At 38.4% G+C, this 12,441-nt stretch overlaps 1 protein-coding gene across 3 annotated transcripts in view; it reads left to right on the top strand.

Annotated features, from left to right (window-relative positions):
- The window catches only part of POLQ (DNA polymerase theta), a 120,272-nt gene that overhangs the window by 73,503 nt on the left and 34,328 nt on the right, over nucleotides 1-12,441 (top strand). For all 3 annotated transcript variants that reach the window (XM_053903420.1, XM_019448509.2, XM_019448511.2), the window contains exons 20-22: nucleotides 251-447; nucleotides 7,748-7,988; nucleotides 9,192-9,385. In XM_053903420.1, coding sequence (XP_053759395.1) covers nucleotides 251-447; nucleotides 7,748-7,988; nucleotides 9,192-9,385 — 632 coding nt within the window. The remainder of the gene's footprint in view (nucleotides 1-250; nucleotides 448-7,747; nucleotides 7,989-9,191; nucleotides 9,386-12,441) is intronic.

Genomic DNA, 12,441 nt, shown 5'->3' with positions numbered 1-12,441 from the left:
ACATAGCATAAGCCTTAATTTTTAGAATATGAAGCTTCGTGCTTGCTTCGGCAGCATACACACTAGAATATGAAGCACTTCATCTATATGATCAACATAACCTGAATAAGGTCATGCTGAGTTATTGGTTACATGGAAGTAAACCCTTAGATTTCTGAGTCTTTTTTCAGTCTTTTTATTAAAGATTGCTGCTTCAAATGAATGCATGTAATTTTTGCCTTAAGCCTTTTTGTTTGTTTGTTTTTTAAAGAAATTAGTTCCAGTTTGGTCCCACCTTCTCTGGATCCAAGCCTGACTGTGAAAGACAGAATGTGGTATCTTCTGTCTTGCTTTCAAGACGAATCCGATAAAGAACGTTCTATTATCATCTATGACTTCATCCAGAGCTATAAAATTCTTCTTCTGTCTTGTGGTATCTCCTTGGAACAAAGTTATGAAGATCCTAAGGTTTCATGTCTTATTTAATTTTTACTATACTTAAAAAAACTTTTTTAATGTGTAGTGTTAATTCTTAAATGACTTGGTATTTATTTAACTCCAACAATGAAGCTTACATTTTTCAGAGTAGTCATTCCTTTATCCAGTAATCTCATCCACCCAGAACAGAATGTTAGGCACCAAAATACCTCTATGTAGATAAAAACAGTGATTCCACAAATTCTAAGCACTAAAATTAATATCTTTCCTCAGAGATTTAAAAAAATTTTATTTTGGTTATGTTTTAAGTTTTCTGTCTCATAGTAAATTAGAAATGAAGTGAGAACTGTCAGATTTAAATATATGGTAGCAGGTTGTTTCAGATGTCCATGAGTATAGAGGCAGAAAATAGGAAAAATGTGTAGGTAATAAGCCATCTGAAAGGACAACATTTAGGGCCATTTAGCATAGGGACAAATCACCTTATTAGCCCCTGTGAACTTTGCTTATAATAATAGCAAAGCATGATATGCTTTTCATAATGATGACTCTGAGTTATCAAGGAAAGGGTAACTTACATTATTGTAACATAAACAGTATAATGCATTTTCATAAGACATTTATTTACAGTATCATAGCTTTCAAAGGAATATCATTTTCCCCCTATTGATACTGAATACATGAGGTATGTAGAATATTAATTTTGAATTGATATATGATACTACTTGGTTGTTATTAGCAATATAATCAATAATAGGATAAATCAATAGGATAAATTTCTTAGTTTCTTTAGCTTTTTTAGGGAAAGATTTTCAAAGGCAATATCAAATAAACTGAATATACTGGCCTTTTCTGCAGTTCAGGCTGGGCTTGGTTTACATGTGATAAATTCCATGTAGTTTTTAAACTGACATTTACTGGATATAAAAAGTTGTCACTTAATTTTGATGTTCCAGAGTCCAAAAGGAGAATATGGGTAATATGAGCTTCTCATTAAAACTACTGTAGCATCTCAGATTTATTGTAGTACTTTTTACATAAACTATTTGAAAGATTGCACAATCAGTTTTGTCAGTCACAACACTTTTGATGTAAGAAGATAATTAATTTTAAAAAGCTCACTTTTATAAGAAACATTTGCCAACTTTTACATCAAACTACCGTATTTGATATTCTCTAAAAGGTTTCTGTTCACCAGTTTCTAATGTGGATGGCAGGATATGAAATGTCTCCCAGCTTTGCAGGCTTACCAGGTTCCAAAAGTAAGAGTTGTGTCAGCAATATATGGCTTCACCCTTTCAGGTATCTGACATAATCAAACTAAAAGACAATATCATTTCTTGCTTGGAGCGGCTTTTAAGATGTTAATATTGGATTTTCCTCCTTACAAAGCCCATTTATTCATTTACTTAGCCATAACTACTATTTTTCCTTCAATGCTTTAACCTTTATGTTACAATTCCTAAGGGCCTGATGGGGCAGGATGTGCCTTCACCCCTTTTGGAATAGTTACAGTTTCTTGCTTAGGAATCATTCATTTCCAGCCCTTATACCCGTAGTCCTGGTCCTGTGACCCCTATTATCAGCTAAGAGGAAAAAAGTTGAGGTGATGTGGGAAAGAAAGTATGTTAGCACCTTCCCCCCGCCCCCCACCTTAGTTCCTCAGATCCAAACAGACAAATATATCCAGTGGGGACTCCTTTAGCCCCACTCATGTTCATGTTGAGTGTGAGCATATACTCACATACCATGAAGGCATAAAAGCCATCTCTTCCTGCCTTTCTCTTCCCCCATTTACGACAACCAATGTTTTAATTGCCTATTTCAGTTCTCTATCAAACTAGTACTGAGGAGGATATCTCTTTGCCCATTGTTGAACATTATGGGCTGTAAAGTGTGTTCTTTAGTCTGAAGAAATAACAGTCAGCCATTCAAACTGGTGCAATTTCTTCTTCTGTTCTTTTAATAGTACCCAGAGCATTTGCCCCTACAATCAGGTAAGCAAAGCACAGTCCAGAGTCAATGTCTGTTCCTATTGGACCCATTTGTAGCCCTCCAAGGCTACTAGCATTAATTTCACCTGCCAGCTATATTCATGACCTTCCTAACAGGGAATCTGCTAAATAACCATCTGCAGTCTTGGTCCCTCTTGTTGGCAGATAGAATAGTTTGTTTTGGCACTCTGTGCCTCAGAGGGTGCAAGAGGAATATGTCTAGATTCAGCCCATCTCTGCATTGCTGCAGTGAACCAGGCCCACTCATTTCACAGATCCAGGTGTCCATCTTCCAGGGTCATACAGGGACATTGGCTTGATGATTCTAGTCACCTTCCTAGCCTAGAAGGGAATTCTTCTGAAAGGCATTAATGTGTCCTATTTTGATGCACCCCTTCAAATTTCTATAAGGACTGTGTCCCAGAAGAGGACCCTTCTTTAGTAGGCCATGTGTCCATTGCCTTCCTGACTGACATTTTGGCAAAGTTATTGGGCATTATTTATGAGCCAGTGAAAACCCAAACAGAGCTTTTCCCTAGCTCTGTTCAATTCTTTCATCACTGCTAGGAAAACAACATGAAATTCAGCACACCAGGATGATCTTTTCTATCTTCTTTAATTAGAATGATGGCCTTCCAAAGCAGGATATTGTCCATTCACTTCGGAACTGCCATCCACAAACCTAGCAGCTCTTTATCAGTCAGTCAAGGACTGTTTCTAGAGCACTGTCCAAGTGACAATGGAATCCAGCAGCTTCTCCTCACACAATTCCAGAGTCAAGCCTAGGAGAAAAGAGGCTCCCTGCTCTTGAGTATCTCTTCTTTTCATTCCCCAGGCAGCAGGATCCTGTATAAACTGTTTCCATTTTATTATGGAACTCTACTGGGCACTGCCATCTCCATTAGAGCAGTTCTCAGATATCACCCAACACTTTGTGGGTATTTCAGGTTTCAGGATCATATTATATCCTTTAGTAATAGAAATAGCATCAATTAATAATGTCAGATAAGAAGGCAATAAATACCCTCAAATGGAAATTCTCTTGTTTAAAGTCCCAGTAGTCATTGTCATGAGATGCTCACAAGCTCTGCCATTAGCCCCAGTCTCCACATAGGGCGATTGCACAGTTTGTCTTTACCAGCACTTGAGCTTTATTCCACACTGTGCGGGATTAGACAATCTTGCTGGTTCGCACTGAGCGTGTCTATTTAACATTGCTTGAAGAGTGAATTTAGATGCCTTCTGTTTTACAATACTAATTATGGGACATGTTCCCCTGTTTGACATAATGTCCATTCCCAAAATGCAATCAGGTAAGGATCCAACCACCTCATCTAAAGCCATTTCAAACATACCAGTTCTCCTACAGACTTTTTCCTTAATTCCATCAACCCTTACATTTCTAATCATAATCTCCATTAGGACTTCATCAAAAGGCTTTGGTTTTACAAAACTAGGTAGGGAAAGTGTTCCCCAACCAGGCATAACAACTCATTACCATAAAATATTCAGGTAAAGGAGATACAACTTCTTCACATAATTAAACATTCCAATTTACATAAGCCTATCAACGATTACATTTTTACATTTCTCTTAATCTAATTGTAGCCCAAATCAGGGCTTTACCAATGGGTTTTGGTACCAGAGTTCCTGGATCTTCCATCAAAGAGTTCTGGAAACTTCTCTTTTCCACCTCCTGACAGTTTTACCTACGCTTGTCCTAAAGGCTTTGAGTCCTGAGGGACGGGTTGAACCAAGGTACCCTGGCCCTTTTATTAACTTGATTAATCTGCCTAACCACTGGTCAGGTTTCTCATTGTACCTTTTGCCTTCAAGCTTTTAAAATTTCTCCAAATTATGGTGAATAGAACAGTCTTGTTTGAGGCCCTTTAATGTTGGGGGACTAACGGAGGGGGGGTTGCTTTGACCCACCCAACCTTTGGTGGTGCTTTATTAAAACCTTTTATTTAATCCATCATTACCCATTTTATTCATCACATTTCTTAATAACCATCTAAAGATTTCCAGCCTTCTGGGGTGAGTCCTGTAACTCTCCCCTTTCTGTTTCCTCTTTCTCTTGCTCCTGTCAATATTTGCTTTATTCCCCTTATTTGTTAATAACCTTTTAAAATTTTCCACCCTGTTGGGAAGTCTCTTGACTCTGGCCCTGCCTCTTCTCATTCTCTTGTTAATAAATCTCAAGTTTTTATTATCATCTCTAAGGCCTATGAGAGGAAGTGAGGTGGTAATTTTGACAAGGCTTCCCAAACTGTCCCTCAGTTTTGCAACAGTACAGTTATATGGTTAAAGGTCCCCCTTAAACCAAAGCATTTACTGTGACCTGGATAATGTACTGATTTCAGTGGGTAAATATCCCAGTTATCATAAAGCAGTCCCATATGGCTTGCATATGAAGAATATCAGCTCCTTTATCTGGGGTGTTCCACTTGGCATTTATAAGAGAAAAGGGACAGTCTCCCTCTCAGGGTAAACAGACCTTACAGTGGCTTTTATCCGGTGTACCAGGCCAGCTGTTTCCTTGGCAACAGCCTCGCATGTGTCTGGATCACATACACTCAACTATTATTATACTATAGTGAGCTGTGGGGTCTTGCATCAACCCTCTGCCTTTTGTTCTGCAGCATCCAAGACCAGACCCTCCTCCTAAATTACTCTCCTAATCCATTTTAGTAAAGGTTCCTCAAGAGGCTGATGATAGTAGGTAGGGTGCCTGGGTGGCCCAGTTGGTTAAGTGTTTGACTTCAATTTAGGCCATGATCTCATGGTTTGTGAGTTCAAACCCTGCAAAGGGCTCTGCACTGACAGTGCTGAACCTGCTTGGATTCTCTCTCTCTCTCTCTCTCTCTCTCTCTCTCTCTCTCTCTCTCCCCCTTTCTCTCCCTCTCTCTTCTTCTCTCTTCCTCTCTCTCTCCCTGCCCCTCCCCCACTCACTCTGTCTCTCAAAATAAATAAATAAACTTAAAAAAAAAAAGACTGATTATACTGATCCGCAAAGGGAAACAGCTTCTTCACACTGTATCCCCTAGTTTTGGTAGTTTGTAGGTATTGCCCTCCTACATTGATTACCTTAACGATGACCAGAGGTCTTAGGGCTACTTTGTGTTGCCCCTGTACAGATGACTTTGAGGCTACTGGCTAGAGCTCAGACTGACCCAAATCTGAACTTGGTTTATCATCAGGGCGAGACCCATCACTTTACTTTTATTTAGCTATTACAGATAACAGTAACCAGGAGATTGTATGTTTAGTGTGATTATTATTTTTTATTTCCTTATATATCTAATGAGCCAACTCCTTGGGGGTTAGGTCTACCATTTCTAAATTGCATTGGTAGCTTTTACCTTTAGTAACTATAGTGTAACTGCAGTTTCACATCATGGGTCACTAGGTAGCATCCAGCGATCAAAGGATCATAATCTCCACCCTTTTATCTTTTCTCTTCATAAACCATGTTTCTGTGAGCCAGGCCCTTCTAGCAAGTTCTGCTTCTCTGACACCAAAAAAACCAAAAAAAAACAAAAAAATGTTCTGAGACCAATTCTTTTTTTTAATTTTTTTTTAATGTTTACTGATTTTTGAGAGAGCAAGCAGGAGAGGAAGACACAGAATCCAAAGCAGGCTCTAGTCTCTGAGCTGTCAGAAGAGCCCAATGCAGGGCTTGAACTCACAAACTGAAAGATCATGACCTGAGCCGAAGTCAGAGGCTTAACAGACTGAGTCACCCAAACGCCCCTACTGAGACCAGTTCTGATGTGTTTGTAGGGTTTTCCCCCACACCATCAAGCAATGCTGGAAACACCAGCTGGGTATTCTACAACTCAATTCTGACAGTATCTACCGGAAATAGCATCAAATTCCACAGGTTAAGGGTCAGTGCCACAGACTGCCCACTATTTTGAGGCCAGTTGCAAGCCCAAATTAACACATATGCTCCTGACCAACTGACTACAGACTGGAGATTCCAAGGACCCCCCTTTCCGAGGACATCTGGCAAGGACTTCAGGTGCCAGTTGTAAATCCAGGTTGTTACCTGTAGTCTGACCAACTGGCTGTAAATGAGAGGTTCCTGTGACCTCCACCCTCTTCAGATTCAATAAATTAAGTACAGTGACTCACAAAACTCAGGGAAACATTTAGTTACATTTATCAGTTTATTATAAAAGGATGTGATAAATGATTCAGATGAACATCCGGACGGAAGAGAGATGCAGAGTAAGGTATGTGGGAAGGGAAAGGAAGCTTCCATCCTCTGTCCGAGCACACCACACTCGCCAACACCTCCATGTTCCACAACTTCCAAGCTCTCCAAATCCTGTCATTTGGGGATTTTATGGAGCCTTCATTACATAGGCACGATTGATTAAATCATTAGCCATTGGCCTTCCAGGCACCTCCCAGCTGGTCAGGGGTGAGACTGAAAGTACTCACCCTCTAATCACAGAGTTGTTTCCTCTGGCAGCCAGCTCCCATCCTTAGGTAACCTAGGGGCATTCCGAAAGTCACCTCATTAACATAACAAGAGACACCTTCATCTCATAGTTAAGGAAATGTCAAGGGTTTTAGAAGTTCTGTCCTAGAAATGCGACAGAGACCGATTTTAAATTTCTTATTATAATTCACAGTATCACACTCCCCTATCAAACTACATTCTTAAGCTACAGAAGAAGTAAATGAGTCAGGTAGTAATTGTCAGAATTATGAATAGGGCTTATATTTCCTAATTCTAATTTAGTTTTGATCTGCTAGATCACATAGCATTAGAAAATACAAGTCTAGTCTCATAGGAGAGCTAAAAATAGCAGTCATGATTTGTTGGATGGTCCTAGTGACAGGCCCTCATCCTGAGGGGAAAGCCCCCAGAGGCTTTCTAAAACTTTGAGTATGAAGTTTTAATGGTAAAACATTTATGTCTCACTTCTTATGATGTTGAAAGAATTTTTAAAAACCTAAAACTGTATAGGCCTATCTTTACTAGAGTAGCTTAGCCAAAATCAACCCTTAGTGGAGAAGAGCCTGTCTACATTTTCAGAAACAAAGTTTTAATTATCTGAAGGGTGCTAAGATTTCAAGCCTATTTCAGAACTATATCAGCAGGAGCTGTATCATCAATGTAGTGATGAAAAGTTGTAAGTTTTCCTTCTTTGAAAATTGCTCGAATTAGTACCAAAAATGAGTCCTGGGACAATTTATAATTATCCTTTCCTCCTCTTCTAGAAAGGCCACTGAATTGGTATTACATGAAAATGAGTGAGATTAGAAATGAGCATTTTCCCCTTTTGATTTAAGTGCGCACAAATGTCTTTGAACCCTCTCAGGTGGCATGCTGGTTACTAGATCCAGATTCTAAGGAGCCAACTCTTCACAGCATAGTTTCCAGTTTTCTTCCTCATGAGCTTCCACTCCTCGAAGGGATAGAGACTGGCCAAGGAGTTCAGAGTCTGGGGCTGAATGTCAACACTGAACATTCTGGGAGATACAGAGCCTCGATGGAGTCGATTCTCATCTTCAATGCTATGAATCAACTCAATTCTTTGTTGAAGAAGGAAAACCTTCAAGGTTAAAACGATGTTGCTGGCATTTTTGTGCTATTACAGACTGGTGTTGGTTTTATATTTAGACACTTTATCACAGGTCTTTATCACTCTTTATCACACTTTTTTTAAACTTTATTTATTTGAGAGAGAGACAGCAAGGAGGAAGGGCAGAGAGAGAGAGGGGAAGAGAGAGAATCCCAAGCAAGCTCTGTGCTGTCAGCACAGCTGCCACCTTGGGGGGCTCCCTCTCACAAATCCTTGAAATCACGACCTAGTTGTTTTCAAGAGCCAGAGGCTTAAAGGACTAAGCCACCCAGGCATCCCTCTTTATCACTTTTAATGCAAATTCTATGTCTGGATTGTCCAGCACAGGGGTCAACAAACTTTCCTTAAAAGGTGAGACATTAAATATTTTTACTTTTCAGGATGCTAATAAGTATTGCATAAGATACAAGGTATTGTGGTCAAATAATTTCAGACTTTCAGTTAATACAAAATTAAATAGTCTTTCCTTCAGGGCTTCTCAGAGCCTTTACTAAATTAACAGGCATCATGAATATCCAAAAGCAGTATATAAATGCTGGAACTCCCAATACAGTGTCTCTCAACTGTACTCTTTTCATAGAGTATCTTTGACACTAATATTCCAGAAAGCATACTGGAAAAAAATGATGTAGAATGACTACTCTGTTGAGAAGCATCAGTAGATAGAAAAATACTCTGATTCTTACTTTAGAAAACTTTTTCTTTACTCTTTGGTAAGAGCATTGGCTTCTTTGGTAAGAAGCATCCATTTTTAGTTCTTTGTGCAAATGTGCATATCATGGAACCAGGAACATTGGAAATAATTTCAGGAGATTAACTCTTTCTAGTCAGTTTAGCAAATAAGTTTGGCTCTCTTGCTCTTGCCAAGGGTAGAAACAAAAACATTATCTTGGGAGAAATGCAGTTTATTATAATATAGACTATTCACAAGATTGCCAGTTTTTCTGCCCTCTGTGTAGACAAAGATAGTGGTCTAGTGCTGAAGTAGAAAAGTGGGAAGTACTTTTATGCCTTTCATTGTTGGCCTGAGAGTGCTGCTTTGGAGACTGGATCTTGAAGAATTGCTTGGGTAGCACCTCTGAATTTGCCTAGAAAAATTCCATGTGTTTTTAGGTGATGATGCTAATCCAATCGTTTAGCTGGTGAATTAATGTCTTAGTTTTCTTGTTTTTTCTTCCAGATGTTTTCTGTAAAGTGGAAATGCCCTCTCAGTACTGCTTGGCCTTGTTAGAACTAAATGGAATTGGATTTAGTACTGCAGAGTGTGAAAGTCAGAAACACATAATGCAAGCCAAGCTGGATGCCATTGAGACTCAGGCCTATCAACTAGCCGGGCACAGTTTTTCCTTCACCAGTTCAGATGATATTGCTGAGGTTGTATCATGGGAATGCAGAATTTAGAGTTAAAAATGATGTGTGTGTTTGTGTATGTGTGTGTATTTCCTAAATGTGTTTGCCTAAATGACAAAGATCAATTTTAAAAATTTTAGTCCAGCACAGAACTTTGGAAATAGAGTATTCTAGTGTCTAATTTATAAATTATGTCTGTATTTATGAGTTTGGAAGGTAGTAAAGAAACCTAGAATGTATGCTCCATGAGATTTACCTAGAACAGAGGAGGTACTCAGTAAATATTTATTAAACAAAAGATCTATAGTGATGTTACATAACAGTGTAGTTGTTTCTCCATGAAGTTAGACATTTCATGAAGTCTCACTCCTTCCTTCCCCCCAATTTTTTTTTGGAGAACAAAATTAGATATTTTTCTCAGTTGTTAACGAAAAAGGGTATTTTGTGACTATTTGCTTTTTTTAAACCTACATAAGATTTTTATAAACTTACATACGTTTTGACAGAGTTTATCCTTTTTTTTATTTTCAAAGTTTGACATTCTATTCTTTTGTCTCCTCACACTCCGCAAAGGGTGGTTGGGGTGTTGTAGAGGGGTTACAAGTACAGGGTGGGTGCTTATACTCGATAGCATTGAGGTTCAGGTGTCTTACAGATGCAATTCAGTAATACAGCATATTGTAAAGATCACAGGCTTTCAAGCCAGTCTTCTTGAATTTGAATCCTGTCTCCTCCACTTAGTAATTAACTCTGAACCTTGGGCCAATACATTAACTCTTTATATCTCAATTTCTACATCAGTAAAATGGGTTATGATAGAAATACCTCACAGATTTGTTGTGAGGAGTAAATGATGAAAGTAAAACACTTAGAATAGTGCTCATCTCATAGTAAATATTCAATAAATGTTATATATACTCATATAAATGCCCCCTTTTTAAGCCACAGGGTTATGTTTTTAAAATAAGAGGAATTTTGTTTCTCCTAACCACAGGGTACATTTGTATTGAATTAGTGGTGCCTTTTTTTGTTTATTTTTTTAATTTTTTTCTTTTGAGTTTTTTTTTAATGTTTATTTATTTTTGAGAGAGAGAGACAGAGACAAAGCATGAGCAGGGGAAGGGCAGAGAGAGAGGGAGACACAGAATCTGGCTGTCAGCACAGAGCCTGATACAGGGCTCAAACTCATGAGCTATGAGATCATGACATGAGCCAAAGTTGGCTGCCCAATGGACTGAGCCACCCAGGCACCCCTCTTTTGAGTTCTTTAGCTTAGAACTCCCAAACTGATTGCACATAAAATTACATAGAAGACTTATCAAAAACATAGGATCTCTGGATTTCAGCATAAGTAGGCTTGGGGCAAAGACAGGAATCTGAGCCCTTGTGATTCAGATGGGTACTAAGGCCATAGGCCTAGACTAAACTCTAGGCCAGAATAAAAGACCTTTGATGTTAATGGCATGTTCTTAGGTCTTCATGTTAAAATGGAAATTATATTTAAGGTAATCTGACAGTTTCACACATTGACTGTTTAATCCTTAGTGATCTGAAGTTGAATCTTTGACCTGGGAAGGATATTACTAATCATCTAGAGCTGCACTGTCCAATACAGGAGCCACTAGCCACTTGTGGCTATTTATATTTAATTTGATTAAAATTAAATAAAATATATTAATTCAGTTCCTTACTTGTGCTAGACACGTTTCAAATGTTCTATAGCCACAGGTGGCAAGTGACTATCGTAATGGGGAATGCAAATATAGAACATTTTCATTATTGCAAAAAAGTTCTTTTGGATGGCACTGGCGTAGAGTGGGGATCAGCAAACTACGTCTTGTGGGCTAGATCTGGTCTGCCACCTGTTTTTGTAAATAAAATTTTATTGGAGCACAGCCACACCTGTTGTTCATTTACTTATTGTCTTTGGCTGCTTTTGGTCTATAATGGCACAATTGGCTGAAAATATCTGTTATCTGGCCCATTTTTGGAAATGGTTGTTGATTCCTAGTCTAGAGGGAAGCATGGGTTAGAGGAAAGAAAAAGGACTTTGGAGTCAGAAGACTATGGGTTCTAATTCTTAATTTTTCTGCTTTTTGGCCATGTAATGTTAAGCAAGTTTCTCCAACTGTGTAAACTTTTCAAATGTGTCACAGAATTGTTACATATATTACATGTGATGATACGTGTTAAAGCATCTAGCATAATGGCTGACACAAAGTAAGTCCTCAATAAATATTAGTGCCTCTTGCTCTCATCTAGTTCAACTACCTCATTTCACAGATATATTCATTGAGACGTGGAGAGGTAATTTATGAAGTTTCCGCACTCAATTCTGAGGGTTTCACCAAAAACAGAAATGCAAGATAAAGAACCTTTAAAAACATAACTTGAGATCTTTGAATTGTTTTAATTATGGTAGGTCTTTCCTCCTGGAATTGTTGATTTATTGTTACTTTAAATTAAAAAAAAAAAAATCCCTGCTCTGTATAGGCCTAGTTTCTTCAGTGGGTGCTTATGAGCCACTCTAGCTATCATTATTGCTACGTTGGGTTAGCCACCTTCTCCTGACTTTTGTGCCCAAGGATTCTGAGTCTAGCCTTATGGTGGTGGAAGTAGATGACTTTTTGGATCCCTTTCTACCTTAGTGTTCTCTGATTTTTGTGATCATATGATAGCCACAGAGCCTCCCATATTGACCCTCTATGAGGCCTAAATGGTTGAGTAGCCACGTTGGTTACCACATCAAGGGGTATTTAGGAGAGTTCACAGTTGTCAGAGCAATTGCTAGTCTCAATGTCAATAGCTTATTTATCACTTGTTCAGCACAGAGTATACATTCCCGTGTTCTTGACTGTTTAAAAGCCTGGCATTGGTATTAATCTGATAGTGCCTAAATTAGGGTATAGACATACTTGACGTACAGATTTTTATTGCCATTATTTATTAAATGTGATAATTTAAGATGTTATAAGAAAATCTCCGAAGCCATAGTGAATTATATAGATTTTCTTAAATAACTTTAAAAAATGTTTGTGAATGTCAATGCTTGGGATTTAATTCTTGACTAAAGAAGCATT

The sequence above is a fragment of the Panthera pardus genome, unplaced genomic scaffold, assembly GCF_024362965.1.
Source record: "Panthera pardus isolate Hobbes unplaced genomic scaffold, ASM2436296v1 HiC_scaffold_16, whole genome shotgun sequence".
Classification (NCBI taxonomy): Eukaryota; Metazoa; Chordata; class Mammalia; order Carnivora; family Felidae; genus Panthera; species Panthera pardus.
Note: the sequence above shows the minus strand (reverse complement) of the source record. Positions and strands in the feature narration are given on the sequence as shown.